Source organism: Primulina eburnea, chromosome 16, assembly GCF_022965805.1.
Source record: "Primulina eburnea isolate SZY01 chromosome 16, ASM2296580v1, whole genome shotgun sequence".
Taxonomy (NCBI): domain Eukaryota; kingdom Viridiplantae; phylum Streptophyta; class Magnoliopsida; order Lamiales; family Gesneriaceae; genus Primulina; species Primulina eburnea.
The window spans coordinates 2,868,221-2,890,493 of record NC_133116.1 but is presented as its reverse complement, the minus strand read 5'-3'; the positions used below and the strand labels follow the sequence as shown (position 1 = coordinate 2,890,493).

General features: G+C 34.6%; 4 protein-coding genes across 6 annotated transcripts; 2 read left to right on the top strand and 2 right to left on the bottom strand.

Moving 5' to 3' along the window:
• Positions 1 to 1,956: 1,956 nt before the first annotated feature.
• Positions 1,957 to 3,960, top strand: LOC140815942 (superoxide dismutase [Mn], mitochondrial-like). 2 transcript variants are annotated; one of them, XM_073174986.1, is made up of 6 exons: positions 1,957 to 2,369; positions 3,046 to 3,092; positions 3,191 to 3,316; positions 3,408 to 3,464; positions 3,555 to 3,613; positions 3,708 to 3,960. In XM_073174986.1, the coding sequence occupies exons 1-6, from the start codon at positions 2,228 to 2,230 to the stop codon at positions 3,733 to 3,735; spliced, it is 459 nt and encodes a 152-aa protein (XP_073031087.1). In that variant the 5' UTR covers positions 1,957 to 2,227; the 3' UTR covers positions 3,736 to 3,960. The 2 variants fall into 2 exon arrangements, with proteins under 2 accessions (XP_073031087.1, XP_073031086.1); XM_073174985.1 differs by having other exon boundaries at positions 1,965 to 2,369; positions 3,536 to 3,613.
• A 503-nt stretch (positions 3,961 to 4,463) lies between these two features.
• Positions 4,464 to 7,225, bottom strand: LOC140815940 (CBL-interacting protein kinase 2-like). The gene is made up of 2 exons (XM_073174982.1): positions 6,999 to 7,225; positions 4,464 to 6,416 (listed from the first exon to the last, which is right to left on the bottom strand). Exon 2 carries the CDS (start codon positions 6,077 to 6,079, stop codon positions 4,754 to 4,756), a length of 1,326 nt encoding a protein of 441 aa, XP_073031083.1. The 5' UTR covers positions 6,080 to 6,416; positions 6,999 to 7,225; the 3' UTR covers positions 4,464 to 4,753.
• Positions 7,226 to 8,985: 1,760 nt separating this feature from the next.
• On the bottom strand, positions 8,986 to 18,614 carry LOC140815939 (WEB family protein At2g40480-like). Its single transcript, XM_073174981.1, has 3 exons — positions 18,515 to 18,614; positions 10,679 to 10,905; positions 8,986 to 10,435 (listed from the first exon to the last, which is right to left on the bottom strand). Exons 2-3 carry the CDS (start codon positions 10,853 to 10,855, stop codon positions 9,143 to 9,145), a joined length of 1,470 nt encoding a protein of 489 aa, XP_073031082.1. The 5' UTR covers positions 10,856 to 10,905; positions 18,515 to 18,614; the 3' UTR covers positions 8,986 to 9,142.
• Positions 18,565 to 20,449, top strand: LOC140815941 (BTB/POZ domain-containing protein At3g56230-like). 2 transcript variants are annotated; one of them, XR_012114481.1, is made up of 4 exons: positions 18,565 to 18,756; positions 19,428 to 19,604; positions 19,727 to 20,300; positions 20,343 to 20,439. XR_012114481.1 is itself a non-coding variant. In XM_073174984.1 (3 exons), the coding sequence occupies exons 1-3, from the start codon at positions 18,577 to 18,579 to the stop codon at positions 20,183 to 20,185; spliced, it is 816 nt and encodes a 271-aa protein (XP_073031085.1). In that variant the 5' UTR covers positions 18,565 to 18,576; the 3' UTR covers positions 20,186 to 20,449. The 2 variants fall into 2 exon arrangements, 1 of the variants encoding a protein (XP_073031085.1); XM_073174984.1 differs by having other exon boundaries at positions 19,727 to 20,449.
• Positions 20,450 to 22,273: the final 1,824 nt, after the last annotated feature.

Sequence of the window (22,273 nt, the reverse complement as noted above, 5' to 3'; positions counted from 1 at the left end):
TTTTATTTGAATTTTTTTTTTCAATTTCTTAATTATAATCCTTTTTAAAATCATTATATTTTTAGTTCTTACAAAATATATGAAATTTTATTTTTCAAAAATACAATGGGAAAAACCATTATGGGTTGTAGAACTAAAAAAAGACATTTTTTCGTCGGCAATAAAAGCTCAAGCTTATGGATTTTTTTTAATCTTTTAATAGTTGAATAAAAAAAGATGGATTCTGCGCAAATTCATGATTTTAGATTTTATTTCAGAATTTACTATTCTACCAAGTATGAAAAAATTCTTAATCATTTGGTTGTGATTTATCTAAACCAGCCTATTATGTATATGATTCACCATGTCAACTATTAAACAATCGATGAATCATACTCTCTCGACCAGGTCATCAAACTTGCTGCTAATCTTTCCGAAGTGATCGAAAGAGGGAAGGTGCCCAACAACATAACAGCTAGTTGGAAAAGAATATTTTCTGAGCGTATAGTAATTAACGTTGGAAGTTGGAACAATAAAATAGATGCACCTTACTGAGCAAGAAAATAAAAGGGTGGCTCTTCTTTGTTTGCTAGGCTTTTGCACCTTGTTGGGCTTCGACCCGAAGTTTCATTTATTTATTCAAAACACTATTATTCATTCAAATACGTCTATTTCATCATCCACTTCAACCTATTTGAAATGGGTTCTCCTTGGTGAAAAACTTTATTAATGAAATAAACAAGAAAGATATGGAATGGTCAGCTATGTAAAAATATAGTTTACTCCTGTCTCTCCATTTAATGTCAGTCTTGACCGAAATATTAGACGAAACAACTTTCGATTCTCTCTTGGTTCCCTCGTTAAGGAGAGATCATTCTTTTCCCTTTCTATCTTTCTATGGAGATCAAGTATAGACAAAATATCTTTAGTAGATTGCTTGCATGTGTTGATGAAGTAAGGTTTGAGAGACTTCTTGATTAATAGTGTAGATCCTTTTTAGTTGATCAACCATATGCTGAGAACCTTCATAGACTGTAAAAGAGGATAATCTTCATTTCCAAAGCTAGAGAAGTAAACGAACCAAGCTGAGTTAAATAGTACCAAGTTCGAGCTCGATTTGTTTAAGATATATAAAGTTTGAGCTTGATTCGAGATTTTTATCGTGAAATTCAGTCTCTGCTCGTTTCGAAATTACTAAACTCATGAATAACTTGAGTTCATTCCTGAACCCACCCCGAAAATAATATTAATAATATAATTATTTTTAAAATATTTGTAATTTTATTATTATTACTATTAAGATTGATATCAATATTATCGCTAATAATAATAAATTTTGTTTCGTGGAATTCCCGAAGCCCTATCCTATCCCATAATCATTTTTTAAACGGAAATGAGAGCAAAGATGTGGATTTGATCCCTGCTTGGGACAAAGATGTGGATGTAAAACCCGTTCTTGTCCTTTCTATTGTCATCCCTATGTGGAACTAAAATGTTTTGTTGGAAAAATTAAGTTTTGGTCCTTTAATTTATACTTTTTTTATTTTAGGTATGCTAACAGTGAATTTACCATTTTAGTCTTGCATATTTTTTCTATTTTTGGTCATTTTAGGGTGAATTTTTATTTTTAGTCTTGTAATTTTTTTTTTCATTTTTGTCCTTTAACTTATATGTTTTTTTTTGTCATTTTTTTTATAGAAAGACGTAAGAAAATTGAGTAAAAAAGATAAAAAAAAATATAACTGACAAGATTAAAAATATAAATTTATTATTACAATGAACAGAGAGAAGTGAAATAATTCCAAATTACATGACAAAATATATATATTTTCTCATTTTTTGTTTTTTTATACTTTGTTAATTTTTTAATTTGTACTTTAAAAAAATTGTAAACTATAAATTTTTTAAATAGTAGACAATAAGATAATGAATTTACGTATTCCATAAGTCGAAGAGAAGATTCCACGTAACGAAACACGAGGTAATCAGATAACTCACCATTTGTAGTATTAGTACGCATGTTGAAGTACGAGTCCAAGCGGTCGGATTAGCAGTCCAAATCCCGACACAGCCCTCCTTGAACTCTCAATCCAAACAAATTCCAGTCAAGGAAATCTGCTTCATACCGTTTCTTCTCTGAGCGTTGGCTGTTGCTGAATCCCAAGGGTTTCGTGGACTGCTCAAGCTATCGCGTCCCGATCTTCCCTACGATTACGATGCGCTGGAACCCGCCATCAGCGGTGAGATCATGCGGCTCCACCACCAGAAGCACCACATGGCTTATGTCACCAATTACAACAAAGCTCTGGACCAGCTAGACGACGCCGTTTCCACCGGAGATGCCGCCACCGTCGTCAAGTTGCAGAGCGCCATCAAGTTCAATGGCGGAGGTTTCATGTTATTTTATATATACCTGATTCCATTCACAACTTTAAAGGGGAAAACACATATATATATATAAATTGATTTTTATTTTTATTATATAACTCTGATTTCACAATTTCTAAATTAAAATTATGGATCAAATTCCAAGTGAGGTGATGATTGTGATCGAATACTTGAATCCCTTGTTGGGAAAAAAGGGATCCATTTATCTCCGTTTAAATAAGTTGATTTTGAAAACAAATAAATATTCGATCGAATGCAAAATTTTGTTTGTTTGTTTGTTTGTTCAGTTTTCTTGCGCATTCACGATAACCACGGTATGTAAAATATGTGTTTCTAGTATACGATATTAATTTAAAAAATTGAATTTAGTAAGAAATAATATTTTTTTTCTTATTTTTTGACAAATTAATCTTGAATATTAATCCATGTAACTAAATTAAATGATTGGAAATGCTTGCATCAACCAGTTGGAATAGCTAGTTCTACAAAAAGGTAACAAATTGATTTCTCTTAAACTTAGTTATTTTAATATCAAATTACTTTCTATAAAAATTAAAAAAAATAAAATTACTCAAAAGAGTATTTTATTTATTTCCAATTTTCATGTCTCGAGCATCCAAAATGGTCCTATGTTTACGTGCAATTTCCAACTTGCAATCTCGTGTTTTCAATTCGTAGGTCATGTAAATCACTCAATTTTCTGGAAGAATCTTGCACCCGAGAAGGTAAGTTAAATATAAACAGTTGTTTTACCACAAAAAATTGAAATGTGGAGCTTTCTTTAAATATTAGATTGATGATAAATTACATTCTCTCCTTGCAGGAAGGTGGTGGTGAGCCTCCAAAGGGTCCTTTAAGAGCCGCTGTCGACAACGAATTCGGGTCCATGGAAGCTCTAATTCAGAAGATGAATGCAGAAGGAGCTGCAGTACAAGGCTCCGGATGGGTGGTAAGCAGCTCGATCCATCATGACTTAGTTGTTAACGGAAGATTAATCTCCAGTGAATTTGTACGTTCAATTTCATCTTATATATTTTCAGTGGCTCGGCGTGGACAAAGAATTGAAGCGGCTTGTGGTTGACACCACTATGAATCAGGTATATAATATAGAACTTGGAAAAAATGTGAGACTACTCCATGAATGTATGGATTGATCCAACTTCGGCAGGATCCCCTGGTTACTAAAGGGTCGAATTTGGTTCCTCTGCTCGGGATCGATGTCTGGGAGCACGCATACTATTTGCAGGTATAGATCATATATTATCAGTTTCATCTGCCCTCCTCCTATTTAATAATATCTGGGAGAATGATCGTGTTTTTTGTTGGTTGGCATTGTACAGTACAAAAACGCGAGACCGGATTACCTAAAGAACATATGGAATGTGATGAACTGGAGATATGCTACCCAAGTTTATGACAAAGAGTGCCCTTGATCATCCAACCGATCGAATGATATTATAAATCTGTTTGTTTAATTTGTGTTGGTGATCCGGGACAATGCCGCTGTTTTTAAACTTGAATTAACGTTTTCGTGTTTGTGTAAGATATAAGATCTTGAGTTCTGAATAAAGAGGGGATCACAATCTTGTATTTGATGCTTTTTCTTTTTGTATATTATGCATCCAACATTAGAGTAATGGTGAATATTATGTGGTTTTAGATTAAATGTTGTATTTGGATCGAAAGATTTGCAGGAGCCAGAAATTGATTATGGTGGGGCTAAATTTTTTGAAATAGTTCGATAAATTTGTTATTGTGAATTTAAAATAGTTAGGATTTGAGTGAGAACATGACACAATGTTTATGAAAATCATTTAGCATATCGAGTTCGACCATCACACCTGTATAATCCAATACACGTTCGACGTGTACAAAATGTTGATATAAATATAAAATCAAGGATTATTTCTATGTATAAATAAAATAATTTTTATCCGAAAATAAAATTTGATGAAACAAAAGAATTTAATATATCTGAAATCAAAATTTTATCTGTATAGGCCGAAAATTCTGGTTAAATGAATTGGATGGCCGTGCCAAAGCTGATTCTTCCTAACAGAAGTCAAATATAGTTTAAAACATGTCAGAAAATCGTGATGTTTCAGTCAGTTCCAACAAAATCAGCACCAACAATCCAAACATTCCAATCCGTACATAAAAAAATGGACTTAAACAACGTTTAGAATTGGGTTTATATTGATTAAAACACCTGATGAAGATTGATATGCCAAGAAAATTGATAACAAGTATCAATAAAGTAGAGGCGACAATTTAAAGCTTGGAAACATCCTCGAAAAGAAAAGGAAAAAAAACTTGGGGACGATTTTTCCCAAGCGACCACAACTAGTTTGGGGCGGAAGCTTGAATTGATGATATGAAACTTTAACTAGTGATGTTGCTCACCTTGCCAAGCCCAAACAATCTCTTTAAGAGCTGGTTTTATAGTCATTTTCAGCATTTTTCTATACTCCATCGTATCACCATTACATTTCTTCACCTCGACGTAATGGAAGGATGAAGTGATTTGAAATATTTCCGCGTCGATCGTTAAAGTACCATTTCTACCTTCCTTAGACATCTCTAATCTCATCGACCCTTCATCCTTCTTCTTCACTTTCATCTTTAGGTGACAGGCAATTTCCTCGAATTTTGACATGATATCACACGCTGGTTTTGCTGATGTAAATAGAACTTCATCCTTTTTGTCATCGTCCACAAACAAACCAGATAAGTCAAATCCTGTGGAGAGAGAGATGATGTCAAATGCATTTAAAATAAAAGGTCTTGCAAACACCATTTTCTTTTCGGGACGAGTATCACAGCAAGAAGGTCCAAGAACTGCATCAGTTTCAACAGGAGGCTTTTCACTGTCCCTGACTTCAGTCCTTGCATAGTTGGAATTAAAACCCTTTCGAAACCACGTGTTTTCCATGATTCTACCTATGGAAATCCTAGTGTGGGGATTTGGATCAAGGATCCTTGAAAGTAGCCTCCGAACTTCAGGAGGGAACCAGTGAGGACATTTATACTCGGCCATTGATATCTTCCTATACATCTCTATGACATTCGAGTCGCGGAATGGAAGATAACCAGCAAGCATAACGAATAAAATCACCCCACATGACCAAATATCAGCTTTTGCTCCATCATAACCTTTTCTGCTGATCACTTCAGGAGCAACATATGCTGGGGTTCCGCAAGTTGTGTGGAGCAAACCATCCCGTCTCTTGGATTCTGAAAGTGCATTCAACCCAAAATCCGATACTTTAAGATTCCCATTTTCATCCAATAAAAGATTTTCAGGTTTCAGATCACGATGATAAACACCCCTTGTGTGACAGAAGTAGACAGCACATATCAGTTGCTGAAAGTATTTCCTTGCAATGTCGTCCTTGAGTTTCCCCTGGGAAACCTTGTGAAAAAGCTCCCCACCTTTCGCGTATTCCATCACGAAGAAAATCTTTGTTTTTGTAGCCATTACTTCGTAAAACTGAACTATATTTTCATGTTTGATCAATCCCATAACGGATATCTCTCTCTTGGTCTGGTTCATAAGTCCAATTTTCAACACCTTTTCTTTATCGATAACCTTAATCGCCACACTCTGTCCTGTTTTAAGGTTCCTACCATAGTAAACTTTGGCAAAACTACCTTGTCCTAACAACCTTCCGACATCATATTTCTTCATCAATATGTTTCCCTTATTCTCCATGTCAAAGCACAGATGCTAGTACTCTAATCCTAAGTTCTTCTCCTGCAAGATATGGTGCTCACAAGGCAGGAGTCTTCGTCGTTATGAACTCAACCGTCTTCCACAACGTCGTGCCTCAGCACAACGTGAAGTGGGTAGGTTGCAGCTTCGCTGTGCATTTGGCTGAAAGAATTGGTTGTGCAGTCGTAGTCACACCCGCCATCATTATAAAAATCGAAGAGGATTGACCTTGATTTAGGCACAATCTTGCAGGCACAGGAGACTGAAGGCTTAGCTTCGAAACACATCTTTCCACATTCCCCAAAACTTTGGATATCACCAATATGTGATGAAGATTCTGCAGGTAATACCAAATCAATAGTTGCTCAAGCATAGACAATTGAAATTGTGAATGAGAAAATAACAGTCATGACTTTCTCAGTTCTTGTTTTCAGTATATTATTATCAGACCATATAGAAATTTAATAAACTTAGGTTCAACAGAATGATTTCAGTTAAGCTAAAAATTAAGATTCTTTTTCATATCGTTCTACATTTTTTGAATCTTGGAACAATATTCCATAGGTGAAAACAATATTAGTTCCAAAAGAAGATCCCACAAAGTTAAACACATAATTTTTCTACCACGATAAATGTCGGCCCTTCATATAAAACCAAGGAAAAAAAAAGGATGGTAGCAATGCAAGTCCAAAGTCCATCCAAAATTTCATGCTCGGACAAAATCTTGTGATTCAAAAACTCTAAAAATTCAAAAAATAAAAACTCAAAATATTCAAGCGCTGCACATTACCGCAAAAAAGAAAAAGAGAGAGAGAAATCACTGAATTGACGGTGATAAATCAGATCCCACAACCAGCATTTTCCTTCTAAATTGAACAAGAAACATCAAGATAGAAATGGTTTCGTGCAAAAATCATACCTTGAATAAGAGAAAAGCTTCGGTTTTGATCAGAAACCAAAGCCTCTGGGGTAGAAGAACAAATAGAGGTGTTGAGAAGCACGATTTGCGCGTATATGCTTAAAAAATGCCAAGAATCTCCAATTTTAGAATGGGCTATTTTTGGTATGAATGTCTTTGCCGTTGTGTTTAGGCTAACAATCAGCGGCGTTTGAGTTATTAGCTCATTTTGACGTTCGTTCGATGTTTTTAATTAATCTATGCGATACAACCAAGGAATTCAGGTGGTAGTAATAATAATATAAACACACAAACTTGTGTCAGACGATCTCATAGATCGTATTTTGTGAGACATATATCTTATTATAGTCATTCATAAAAAAACATTAATTTTTATACTAAAAGTATTATTTTTTATTATGAATATCGATAGTGTTGACTCGTTTCACAGATAAAAATTCGTGAGATCATCTCACAAAAGACCATTTTAACATTAAAATAATTCCAAGGGATATATATTATTATCATTAAGATACAAATCTTATCAATTAAATCATCATTCAACTTCCATCGCCGGAGTCAAATCACACTTATCCGAATAATATTAAAAAATTCCAAGATCATCTTCGATGGCTTATAGTCAGTCCCGTGACATCACATTTGCACAGCCTCACATGAATTCCAGACGATTTGTCCACAAACAATTTGGATTTACGTGCCCCTTCCATCAGATCATGTGGGGGCGGAGAATCTACTACATCAATCACAACTGTGACCCAACATTTCTTGGCTCGATAAAAGCTCAACACTTGTATGGACACAGATCAGCCAATCGAGAGACAGACACCCAATTAAATAATTTATTTACGTTGATTTAATAAAGGTCTGATGGCTTTTGGAATTGAGCTAATTGAGTGGGCGAAGTTGAGATCAAGATCTTACCACCACTCCATATTTAATAAGAGTGAGTCTCATTTGAGACCGTCTCATGGATCTTAATTCGTGAGACGGGTTAACCCTAGCGATAGACAATTGAGATCAAGATTCTTACCATAAAATATGAATAAGAGTGAGTTTCATATATCTCAGTAAGGACGTCTACAAATATCCTTGGAAACGGTCTCACACGGTTTTGTCTTAATAACGGCTCAAATTTCACAACCTACGAAGTTTAGTCAAGTATCTTACACTCAAACAACTGCACCAAAAAGTAGGGGTGTCAATCGGGTGGGTTGGGTCGGGTTTCGGGTCAACCCGTGAAATTTTTTTTATTTATTTTTTCAACCCAAACCAAACCCGAACTCGAAGCAACCCGAACACGAACCCGTATAACCCGACTCAACGCATCTAACCCGTATAACCAGAATTTTATTAATTTTTTTAAATTTTTTTAAAAAAATTAATGAAAAAAATTCAAAAATAAAAAATAATAATATTTTAATTTAAACATATAATAACAAAATTTCTGATTTAGATTTGAAAATTTAATCGTAGAAAATTAAAAGTATATTTACTAAATCTTTGAAATCAAAAAGTTTTTGTCTTTAAAAAGGTCTCAATTCGAGAAATGACCGAATGAAGAAAGAAATCAAAAAATTGCACCAAAAAGTTTTGGATCATCAGTATAAACAATTATATTAATAAACATCAGAGGAAAATTCAATGTACCTTTCATTATCCAAGGGAAGGCCCAGTTAGTCCGATTCACAGAATGACACACGTTGTTTATGGGCTTGCAACAAATATTGGGCTTATTTTTACAGTAGTTGGGCCCATTTAGTTAATATAAAAATCAAAATTTTAAAGTGAACTCGCTTTTTCAAGATTTGGTGATTAATCAACAAGTTCGTAATTTGGTGTATAATTATTTGGTTAGACTTCTAATCGATTATTTTTGAGTCCTATATGTTTTATTTTGAATTTACAACATATAGGTGGAATATCGCTATAAATGTGTGTGTGCGCGCGCGGGGCATATTATGCGATGGAATAAACAGGAACTCGATACTCACAGAAGCAATCACAAATTTCACAACAAATCATTAGTAAACCTTGTACAAAGCCAACATAGGCAAATCATACTCCCAAGCCAATAGCAAATACCAAACTACATGATAATAATCCAAATCAGCATACACTAATTAAGAGCCTAATTCACTTCACATTCATTCAGTTTGAACTTTCTTTTTGGTTTTCTTGATGGAGATTGGCACTTGAATGAATCCAAACTTCTTCCTCTGCACGAAGAACGACCTTTCGACACGTCTGTGCTCGTCTCCCGCAGTCTCACCAGGATGCAAGATGGTTCGACTCTGCTCGCGCAACATTTGGCTCAAAGAAACATGTCCCCTTTCACCATGATGATTCTCCACATGCTTCCCTACAATTATGTCATCTTGCAAAATCAACTTCCTACCTAATATGTCTCCCATTGAAGTCGTTCCATTTGATCCATTCTCGTTATCAATCTGTGCAGTTCTATGTCCACCAGAGCGCAAATTCATGAACTTGAACTTAGAGTAACGATCTTGGTCATTTGGTAGCGAACCCTCCTCTTTAGTCCTTATATCCACCACTCGGGAATGCTGGTTTTCTTGTTTCATCTCCTCAAATGTTTCTGTGACTGCCACTGCTGGTTTATGATCTTTGCTTCTTGTTTGGATGGTATTTGCATCTATGAATTTAGTCTTACAAATCTCTTCAACTTGATGCGCCTTCTGAGTGAGCGAACGGTACTCCTCAAACGAAAGAGTAATTCCATTACGGTTATGATCCAAGAAAACATCTGATGAAGTCAAATTTCTTTCGGCAAGCGCGATTTCTTCAACTGCTTTAGCTGCTTCCTCCATTTTCTTGGCTGCATTTAGCCTCATTTCCGCCATCTTTATGCTGTTTTTGGTACGTTCTATCTCCGTCATCGCCTTCATCACTTCATACCTAGAAGCCTCTGTCATTTTTTTGAACTGCTCAGTTTCAAAATCAGCCCGTTCCAGTCCCACCGTAATGTTTGTACAATTCTCCAACCTCCCCCGTGCTTCTGATTTCGAGTTTCCACAGTCAGGTGCTTCCATTTCCATTCTCCTCTCAAGCAAAGCCTTGTCTCTTCTCATTTTCTGGTTTAACGACTCCACGGATTCCTGAATCACAGCAAGGTCTACCGACGTTTTGTTCAAGTTCGTTTTCGCACGATTCAGCTCCATGAACATCAAACCAGGAGACAAGACAGGAAACAAGCTCAAATCTTCGGTGGAATCATTCGTACGAGTTTCCGTATTTTGGTGAGGACTTGGCAAAAGTGGAGAGAAATCAGGAATCATGTGACACTTCAAAGTCTCGACTAATCTCTTCGCTGCCTCCAGTTGTTTTAATAGATTGAGTGTTTCTTGTTCTTTCAGCATCAAATCCCTCTCCAGTTGTACTGCTTGTTCCTCCATTTTCCCCAGAGGCTCGGTTTCATGCTGCAATGGCATTTTCAAAAGTATCATAAAAAGTTTGAAATATCGCATCATCAAAACTATATATAACGTAATCTACACGATCTCTGCTATTATCATATTGTTTTTCATAAAATCTTTTAAAACGATAAATTCCAAATTTCTAATTATATCACCAACACTGTTTCTCACTGTTTAATGACAGATTATATAAGTTATAACATGCAACATAAATAATAATCAAGAGTAATAGAGAAAACAAATTACACGGTGATGAGCAGCAAAACGAAGCAGGCGATGCTGCATCCAGGGACCACTGCCACTGAACCAGTCCACGGCCTCCTTCACGGACTCAAACGGCGGCGAAGTGTCGATCTCCACTCTCGGGTTGTCCAGAATACTTTTCGTTTCAGTCATGCCTGCAGATTCTGCTGTTTCCTCCATCAATTATTACACCCAAAAGGCGCTTCAGAAAGACTAGCTTCTAGGGTGAACTTTGTTTTGGAGTTCAGAGTGTTGATTGGTTAAGTAGTGCATAAATAGAAACCGATCAGTTTAGAAATTGAAATTTGTGATCTTGGCGATATTTATGATGTTTAATGTGAAATACTTACTGTATACAGTGCTGGTCGGGTTGTACAGTGAAATGGGATATATATATATATACACACACATTTTACACTCACACTATACATCTGTATGAGCATTGTTGGTGTGACACTAACTTATTAAAACTGTATATCCAATAATTGAGTGCATCAACGTTGTTTATATAAATGTGAGTGGACATGATAGATGTTCGGTATATCAAAATGATATGATGTGATACTAATTTATTGAATGTAATAGAACTTATCAAATTGTGTACCTAATAATTGAGTTCATCAACGATATTTATACAAGTGTGAGTGTATATGGTAGATGTGTAGTGTGTGTATATGTGTGTGTGTCTATATATATATATATATATATATATATATATATATATATTATATATATAAAGTTCAAAGAAAGATTTGTACCCGAGAGCGTGCATGCCCCATAGCGGTCCCCATTTGATACGACACAAATTTTAATATCAAGATATCACCGAATCTTTGGATCAAATATATGTAATTTTGGAGTATCCATTTACTCACTTTCACCCATACACATAAGTAGAGGTTGATCAATACTATATCTAGACTATTTTTCTTCGATTCCAATATTATCTAAGTTTTTCATATTTGTACGAAAGTTAACATATATATCCATTCATATCATAAGAGAATAATGCTATAAGGTATATTTTAGTACATGAGATAAAAGAGAGATTGATATCCTCTTTATCCCACGTTTGGTACTTTTTTAGAAAGCTCATGATAATATCATGGGCCTGTGAATAATAATTTTATATAGTGATAAAATATCTCTTTTATGAGATGTGATAATTTTAATCTAATGATAAAAATACTACAAATGACTTAATTGCCCTCAATATATAAAAATCATAAATCTAATTGTTCTCTTATTTTACTTGTAGGTAGAAATTAAAATCAAATAAATATTTTTATTTATTTTTATATATTTATAATATGATAATTATTTAAATGAACTCGAGATAATTATATAAATAATTTTTATAAATTTCAATAAAATTATTAATATCACTCGATTAACCTTGAAAATTTGTATTTGACTTGACTAACAAAATTAAGGGCTCAATTATCATATTATATAATATATAAAATTAGGTTAAAAAAATAAATTATGCAAGCACTGTCGTTGCATGAACATATAAGAAATATGAACTCAAGAAACAACTTTGAAATTATAAAATTAATTATGATAAGGTTAATTTTGTCATTACAATCTAATATATAAATTTAATCACTCTTATTAAAATTATACCAAATATTAAATATAATATCTACATCTTATTTATTATTAACTTATCATTATATTATATATCACATGTATCCTATCATATGTAGCCAAAATATACTTTAAATAGATTGATATGGTGTATAGATGTAATGCTCAAAAAAGCAGAACACACCACCAACTATATATTAATTAACATTCTTTTTTCACCAAAATAAAGCACACCAAGACAACACTCATTCCACTTTGCCAACACATTATTTCGGACACAATTGATGCCCGTAACCTTTTGCGTGATTGCAGGAGCACATGGGAAAAGAAAGGGAATGCAATATTTTGTCTTGTACAACTTGTAGATTCCCCATTATACCCCTCTTTTTTCATAATGAAATATTTGGGCATAGTTTAGGACAATTGTGAGATGAAAATTTAAATGAAATCGAAATAATGTATATATATGTAAAAATTTATTATTTTATGCCTAGAGTTCTCAGCTAACCTATTTCTGATTATTCTATTATTCAACTCATTCAAAAAATAGTAAAACTAAGAAAAGAACAGTACTATTGAATATAAAAACTAGATCATATATTTGGAAATATATGATTAGGACAAATGTTACAATCCATAGATAGTTCGTTTAATAGTTGACTTGTTTTTAGATATCCCTTTGTCGACAAATTCGACAAGCTTATGATATTGTCTTTTGACATTCACAATAAGTCCAATCTTTATCTTTTCAACAAGCTCTCGAACATGTGAGTACAATATACACCTTGAATTAATACGATCCATCTTCCACATGATATATAATCAACCGGAAATTGGTCTCCAGTTCCTAGCCGTCGATTTTTTTTTTGTGTTCAATCTCTGGGTACTTTTTTAGTACCACATTTCTATATAAAGTGTACCAGATTTCCACATGAAGTGTACCACATTTTGTATGATGGATAGAGAGTGAACCCAAAGAAATGTTTTGATTGAGGATTTTTCACCAATTTTCCCTATAATCAAAATAATAAATTCATAATTTCTCAATTTTCCTTCACTTTTCTCTGTTGGGAGCTTGCTTGATGGTTGGCATGCACGTCGTTCTCATTTGATCAAATGGTTTTTACACTTTGTTATTTGAGATTGGGATTGATTTGAATTAGACTAGAGGGGGAAACCCATGAACCAGTCGAGCCGAATATTGCTCTGACTTTTTATTTTGCGTTCTTTTTTATTAGTTCACCAAAGTGACTTTGAAAATAGTCGAGTGTGTTTGGTATAATTGATAAGATAACTAAAGATTGTTCTATCAACAATCAACTCAGATACATCAAACAACATACAATAATTAGTATACGCTACATAAAATTCTTATATATCATATTTTTATCACCCGTGTGACGCTTCCATAAAGTTTCATCGTCATATCTTAAGAGTTAAAACTGTACTTGATAATGTTCTTAGATGACCTGTGATCCGTTGAATACAAATAACTTGTGTCGAATTCAATTTCTGTTGTACTCAAACGTAACATATTTAAACTAATTTGTATATAACCTAGCTAATTAATATTTGAATAGGATTAAAGTATCGTTCATTTGCACAATATCTTATTAGTTACTTTCTTCTTCTCTGGGCCATTTATATAATGAGGACAATAAGGTCACATTTAGGCACATTTCTCAAATTTGGGCCAGTCTTGTTTTAAAAAATCGGGCATGTTAATTTCTTTGAAGTGATATCACAATATTAACACCAAGATTAGATCCGATTAAATCTTTATTTTTTTTAATGGACTGGATCAGACGATGGATCTTGGATCAAAATCCAATCCAACCGTAATTGACATTTTTCTTTCACTATTGTGGATAATCATCGCATGTGGTCCCACGTGTTCGTATAACTTAATAATTTGAAAAATTAAATTTGTCTAAATATCGACTGGTTCAGATTTGTCTAAATATCGAGTCCAGATAAATAAAAAAATAAAAATGCTGGATTAATATGTTGCAAGGCACATGACTTAGCAAAGACAACTAAGTTATATTATAACTCCTGAATTTAGGGTAATCACATGCAATCTTCATCATCGTGATTGATTATGTTAAGATTGAAACTTGGACCTAACTCAACCCCAAAAGCTAGCTCAAAGGGAGATTGTCCAAACCAATATATACAACTCCCAAGTTATTTATCCTACCGAGGTGGGACAATTAACACACCCTTCTCACGCCCAGGAATGAACATCTGGAGCATGGAGTTTACAAATGACTCACCGAGGTGGGACAATTAACACACCCCTCTCACGCCCAGGAATGAACATCTGGAGCGTGGAGTTTACAAATGACCCAATTATGGACAGAACGGGTGGCCTAATTATAGGCAGTCCAACAACACATAACGGTGGAACCCAGGCTCTGATACCATGTTAAGATTGGAACTTGGACCTAACTCAACCCCAAAAGCTAGCTCAAGGGAGGAGGATTGTCCAAGCCAATATATATAACTCCCAAGTTATTTATCCTACCGATGTGAGACAATTAACAGATTCGATCATGGTTTTGAAGAAAATATTGATTCAATCATTAATTTCACTAATAAAAATCTCATTCAACTGTTTCATTTTTTATTTATTATTATATACATGGTTACTATTATCTAATGTGACACGTGATTTCATGGCGAATTTCAGTGGAGTGGGTGAACATTATTTTTGTTTCGTATATTTAGATTTATCTCTTGACTCGAAATCTAAGTCTTAAATTAATTTTCAAATCAAATATCTCAAACTAAATTAAATTTTTTCGTCCAAACATAATGTGTCCTCCGAGCGATCAAGAATCGAGATCCACCCACACCAACATTTCACTCAATAAAAAACCAGAGAGCCAAAATTAATGTAACAAAGTTTATAATTTATTTTTGAAACTGTTTCGGCATTTCATTATTTACTATTTGAATTGTGAATTCCACGATTAAGTCATGTTACATAGTATGAGTCGTTCACCACTACTCAATTCTTTGGTTTTCTTTTCTATTACATTTGGCCCCAACCTAATTTAGTCATCTTAATTAACAAAGAGTTAATAACTACATATGGCCCCAACTCACGTACTCCAACATTATCTTTTGTTCATAAATGAATGATTAATCTGTAGATATTGAGCCAATTGTATTGACTCACCACACATTTGACTCACAGATTATACATATATATATATATATATATATATATATATATATATATATATATATATATATATATATATATATATATATATATATATATATATATATATATATATATATATATATATATGAACTAGATATGGCTAGATCATCCTGCTTTACTATCTTATATATTGTAATCCAAGTACCTTGAACTAGCTAGAATTCTTAGTTTCCCAAGATTAATAATATATCGAAAGAAATGGCAAATGCAAGTGGTTCCCCACATTTCCCTCCTAAATTATCTCAACAAATCAAAATCTTGACCAATGAAGATTGCAACTCCGCCGACCAGGTCGGCGAGGAGTCTTCGCCAGTGTACTACGTCGGAGCCACGGGTGCTGTGCCATTTATGTGGGAGTCTCAGCCGGGTACGCCAAAGCACAAATCCAGCCATACCCCTCTTCCTCCGACACTCACTCCGCCACCATCCCACCAATTCATAACCAGCCCTCGGACAAACTCTTCCCATAAAAAGAACTCAAAGAATTCCAATCTTTCTAACTTAAATCTTTCAAGAATCCCATCCAAGAAAGTTAACCGATCGCCCTCGTCATCGTTTTCGTCATCTTTGTCTTCAAGCTCACATCTCGCGTGCTCAGCCCCTAGTTCAAGCTCGACCGCCGGTAACGAGTTACATGACATAGGATATGATCCAAAGAAGATTTCTCATAGCTCAACAACGTGTTTTGGTCCTATAAATGGAAGTTTGAGGAGGATCAGGGGTTATTGCTACACAATAAAGAGTGTGAAGAAGGTGGTCTTGTCCATCGTTGGTCATGCCATGAGTTGATTAGGAGGGCGACAATTGGAATGCGCCTATTATTCTAACTTGACCCTTAATGTAAATTTTCATATTCACCTTTTCTTATGCATTCCCTCGTTTTTAATTCCGGGTTATTTCAGACTCATTTCACATATCAAATTTAGTTTCTCTTATGTTTGGTTTGGGCAGGAAAATTTCTACTACGCCAATATATTTGAGGTTATGAGGTCATGTTTGAATATACAGACCTCGTGTCCCAAAGTGAATTGAGGTCTTTGGGTCTGCATAAAAACATCGTCCTTATACTAGGATAGAAACAACCGCATTATTTGAGAGTATAACTTGTCAGCACAAACAATGGGTTTATCCGCGGCTAGACTCTTATCCGGTAGGCCGGCCGGCAACGAATGTGAAGCAATGGAAGCAGAATGATGGATTATTAAACATTCTAGTACACTAGACTACTTTACCGACGTTTCAGGCACTCCAGTTCATGGAATGATGCGTTAAATAAGTCTATAAAAATATTTCACAAAATATAAGTTAGTCGATGATGTTTTCTATTTATTCCATTGAAATGTGAAAGAAAGAAGGGAACGTTTGAGTGAGCGATTCACCTTTACACACACACACACACACACAATGAATTGAATATTTGAGAAAAATACCAAGGGTAAATTTAGATATTCACATAAATGGTCAAATTCATTTTTTCTAGAGGATCACATAATATATATACATATTTTTTTGGATAACGAATTTAATAAAATATGATTTCGAGAATGAATAGAATATTTATAAAAGGGTATGTAATTAAATATAAATCATTGAGATTTTAAAACAAAAGTTGATGGATATCTTAGGAAAATTCGAAATTTGAGGGGAATTTAAGGAAGGCAATCACCCACAGGAAAAAAAATATCCCTTGATTGGGCCGAATGACCCAATCATAGGGTCCTAGGCCCAGGCTTAGAAGGTATGCCTGGTAAACTGCCCAAAGTGTGAGATAGCTCGTCTACACAGCCCAACGGACCAACCGGATAAAGTACTCGACATATTATTCAAGTTGACCCAAATTGGGGCTCCAAATCCAGACACATACATGCTGAGGAGGTAAATTACAACTCTGCCCTGCAATCTGGGCAGAGTTTGTCGAAAGCGATCAAAGTGAAGAATTGAATTGATGTGGCTATGATTTCGACAGGCAGCTGTGACTTTTCAACTTAGGGGCATTTATATTGCATTCATGTATTGGTGTTGCCTATAATATGCTTATTTAAATAAATTACATTCATGCTGAGGTGAAATCCATCTATTAGATGTATAATTTGAATAATAAATCAAACCTACAAAAATATGTCAGTACAAGATAAAAGAAAAAAAGTGGTAAAAATTAGAGAGAAAGGGTAAATCATATTAATGTTTGTAACCCAAGATTAGAATAATCTAGCTGAAAAAAAGGACAAAAGAAGAGTTCATAAGGCCACGAAGCCTTTTTGTGCAAATTCGCATTATCCAATTTTGTAAGACGTGGTCACCACATTCTTGGTGTTGTAAGGTTGGAAAGTCTTTTTCTACTTCCTAACTCTAATTATTCTCTCCTAACTATCTCTATCATTTTTTAATTCGGAGTCTTCAAACCTACTCAAAATACTTAAAACAAACACGTCTCATTGTGATAGCCAGGTGAAATGACCCACTTATCCTTTCCCTTCTCCCCAAAGTACCAGATGATGTTCTGCTAATATCGAGCCGGTTCAATAAAAAAAAAAATACAACAATCATCAGAAAAACCTGAAAAATTTATTTATGAAACATCAGTACTTCAATACCTATATAGTATCAAGCACTCTAGAGTCAGTCTTGTAATGTAGACATTAACTTGCTAAAAAAAGGGTAAAAATAACTTTTAAAACAAAAGAAAACTATTGAACTAATATGGCGACTTGTATGATGTTTTAAACCATCAAAACTTGGAGTACTTCCTAAACCACCAGACTCGTCATTTCATTAAACTTACAAATACTAAAAATAAGCCGACCCTACTTAATGGAATCACATTAGTTAGTTGTTTCTTTGTTTTTTTTTAAAGGCATTGGTTAGTTGTTTCAAAGTATAGATTATCAATACAATATTCTTATGCGCATAATGAGAGCAATAATGGTGTCTTTCTTTTTCAAAGATGGAACACCAAGCCTTAAACTACCACAAAACAGCATACCATGAAATATAGAATATAACAGGGAAATACTGACCTCACAAGAAGAGAGAATAAACTTCATTTTCTTTCCATCTTCACATCTCCTCTCTGAGAACAATGGATTGCTCAATTTGTAGTGCGATGCCATATATCCTTAGGCCTCCAAGGAATACAATATGTGGAGCTTGTTATGAAGGTGCAAGAAGTATAATCACTTTGACAAACAAACATGATGGTGAAAAGGGGTCTGATAAAACAGGAGTAAACACTTTGGTTTCTTCGTCAAATATGACTAAGGTAAAGGGCTTATGCGTATGGATCATTCTTAAGAACTAGGATTATGTATGATTCGGTTCCATGTTTTAGTTCTGATTCCAGTTTGTTAATATTTTCAATTCTTCATTTTTGTAAAACAAGTGCCGGAAACCTTTAGGAAGGACCATAATTGTAACCTTCTATATGAATTCATACTCAGAAACAATAGTTGAGTGGTGGTGAAGGTCGTCAAATTTGAGAAATTGCATTTTTACCTAATGAAAGCGTGTGATCAGGCTAAAGTTCATGTAAGCAATTATGCTACCCACCCTTTCTATTTTAAATTAATGCTAAAAACATCATGCTGACATTTTATGATTGTTTAAATTATGTATTTCTGTTTCTCACAGTATAAAATTGTGGCATTAATTCAATCACGATGAGAGTAACTAGAGTCAGTTTCATTGTTTTATACAATAAAAATTATGTTAACTGTATCAAACAAGCCTGTATGTCACATGCACCAAACTCAGATTTCTTAGCATCCACATTAACATCATCGTTGATTTTTGGATTTTATCCTGTTTCTTACTTTTGCATGGAGTTTTCATTCTAATTTTAAAGACCCAAAAGGCCAACTTAGAAATCACAAGTGTACATTTAAAATAGAATAATCTTAAAAAGTTTAAAAGAATGTATGGATTGGTCAACAGGGATTTGCAAATGCTTTAAAATGGGTGAAGGAGATGAAGGAAATGGAAGACATGTTAAATGAGAAAATAAGCTACCTCGGTGGATTTGCTGCAGCATTTAAGGGTCAAACTCACACTGATATTCAAATCAAACCCGGAGATAATGGGCCATCTGTACCCGCACATAAAGCATTATTGGTATCGAAGTGGCTTCACCTTCCATTACCTATCAAACCAATCACTTTGCGTATAATCACATTTCATATAAAAATGTAATCATGTTATTTTCAATTAAGCAATCCTATTTTGATACTGTTCAGGCATCAAGATCTGATATTTTCAGAAACATCTTGGATTCTGATGGATGCAAAGCTCCACCAAATGACACGATAACACTTCACGAATTGAATCATGAAGAAGTAGAATCGTTGCTTGAGTTCCTATACTGTGGAGATTTGCCCAAAGAAAAGGTGGAAAAGCATGTTTATTCACTGTCAATTGCAGCAGACAAGTATGAAATCCCATTTCTCCAAAAGTTTTGTTCACAGCATATGCTTGGCTCCTTAAATTCATCCAATGCTCTTGATATTCTAGAAATATCAGATTCTTGCTCAAATCAATCATTAAAGGAAACAGCCTTGAACTTTATAGTTAGAAACATGGAAGACGTAGTTTTTGCAGCAAGATTTGATGCTTTTGCACTTAAAAATCCTCATCTAACTGTACAGATTACAAGGGCTTCATTCATGGACATAAAAAACAAAAGGAATGGGGTTTGAATTCACTGATTAGGGAAAACAATTTCACAGTTGCATTTGTTTATAATTCAATCTATCTCATTGTAGATGTTTTATTCTATTCTTCTTTTAAAAAAATGATTCTTTTTACAACTATGTCATCAAAGCTCTTTGATTTCAAATGTAGGATTCTCAACAGCTAGTTTTTGGGCAATTATAATATCTCATGAGTCCTCTGTGTATGTTATATATGGTATGAATTATCCAATAATGCTTAGAAGGTTATTCTGCGTTTCTATAGAACTAGATGTACCTTTATTGAATTCTGAAGTCCAACAAGCATCAAAGGGGTTTTGCTTTTGCATCCCAACTGATGACAGATAACCAAGAAAATTAAATTTCATCTATCTGATGGAGCACTGAAAAGGGAATTGATAGGAACCATTGTCCTAAATCAAATCAACAATAACAAAAGTAATCTTACCACATTACAAATTCAACACTCTACATAACTGCATTCAATAAAGATAGCACGTGTGCCCCAGTATTCAGAATTTCAATCTTCACATTGCAATGCATATCTGAATCACCCAACGCCTTCATCTTCACTCTCAGCTTTACTAAGTGAAAAAATATAGTCCCTCTGTGGATGCTCCTATCTCCCACATAAAATTTATGGACCTTATCTTCAAATTTGTCCAACTAAACCTTGCTCCTTGCTCTCTCATCACGCTCTCTAGTCACATTCCTCAAACGAACTCAATCTCTCAACCTATCTGCCTCCACGTTTATGTTTTTATAAAAGAAAATAAGTGGAAGAATGTGCTGGACTGAGCGAGAGAATCCTCTTCACTAAAATTTCTCCAAACTTGACAAGGCCAAGAATCCTGAACGAGGCCAATGGAGTTCACCACACTATATCATTTGGTTGAATAGGCACTGTTTATATGAACACAAACCCAACCCGTAGGCCAAGAACAGAAGCAAACAGTTCTATTTTTGGCACCAAAGCAAAGTCTTCTACTGACCAAAAGTATCGATCATACCTGCACGGTTCAAGCAAATAGAACACATAGCAAGGTAAAAACACATGCCCATCCGCTTCATTATTCTGAAATGTCGTGGTCCAGTTGCCACAGAACCATGATGGGAATTACCTAATTTGATTGCAGTCAGAGATATAGCATCAGGACTAGCAATCAGATTCAGAAAACCAATTCCACATCAATCATGTCGCCTTCCTATGCATACTCCTGTAAGTTTCAAAGCTAGGTTTGTACAGAAAGCCATGGATTTGGCAACCATATCGAAGATAATATTCAAGCATGCAGTAAGGACACTAGCAAGTGTAAAATGATTGGGCATCAAACCTTCCCCCTTTATTTATAGCGCTTCCTCCCCTTAGAAACATGGAGAATGAGCTGTCATTAATGTTGACTGTAACGCTACATCTCTATCCCATTCTATCAAATATTTCTCTACATTTTCAAGATACTCACGTCAAACACTTCCTACAATATGAGCATTTCAGATATGCATGTGTTACATGGACTGACACGTATTACATAATTGAGTGGCACCAAATACCAATAAGTTATCATCAGAAAAATCCGACTTGAACACAAGCCCATTAATTTCTCTTGCTTCCAGTAATTCTTCGTCAGCATCAAAATGGAGCTGATCAACCAGTTCTCGAACTTGGTTAATCTCCAGTGTTCTAATTTGAACCAGGATCAAGTATTTTCCTTCCAACACCGGCTTCTTTCTCGACCATTCCTACCCCCTACTGTCAATGAATTTATGTATACCCATGGCCAGGCCCAGTGGAGCATGCGAAGAAGTCACCAGCTCAAATGAAGGCGTCCAAAAATATGACTTCAAGCATGAACTTCAGTGAAACACGATCAACCAGCATCAAGTATTGTTCGACTCCAAATCAAGAGAGAGATTACTAACTGAGATATTAATCGTCACCATGAACGATGGTTTCACTTGGGAATTCCGTCAAACATGTGTCCTCCAAAGGCTGGTTCTATCATTCGATTCCCGTCCAGCACAAAATCTGCACAGCTTATGCAACCCAATCACTAATCTGGCTTTTTGCTCTACCCGAACCCAAGGCATCTAACA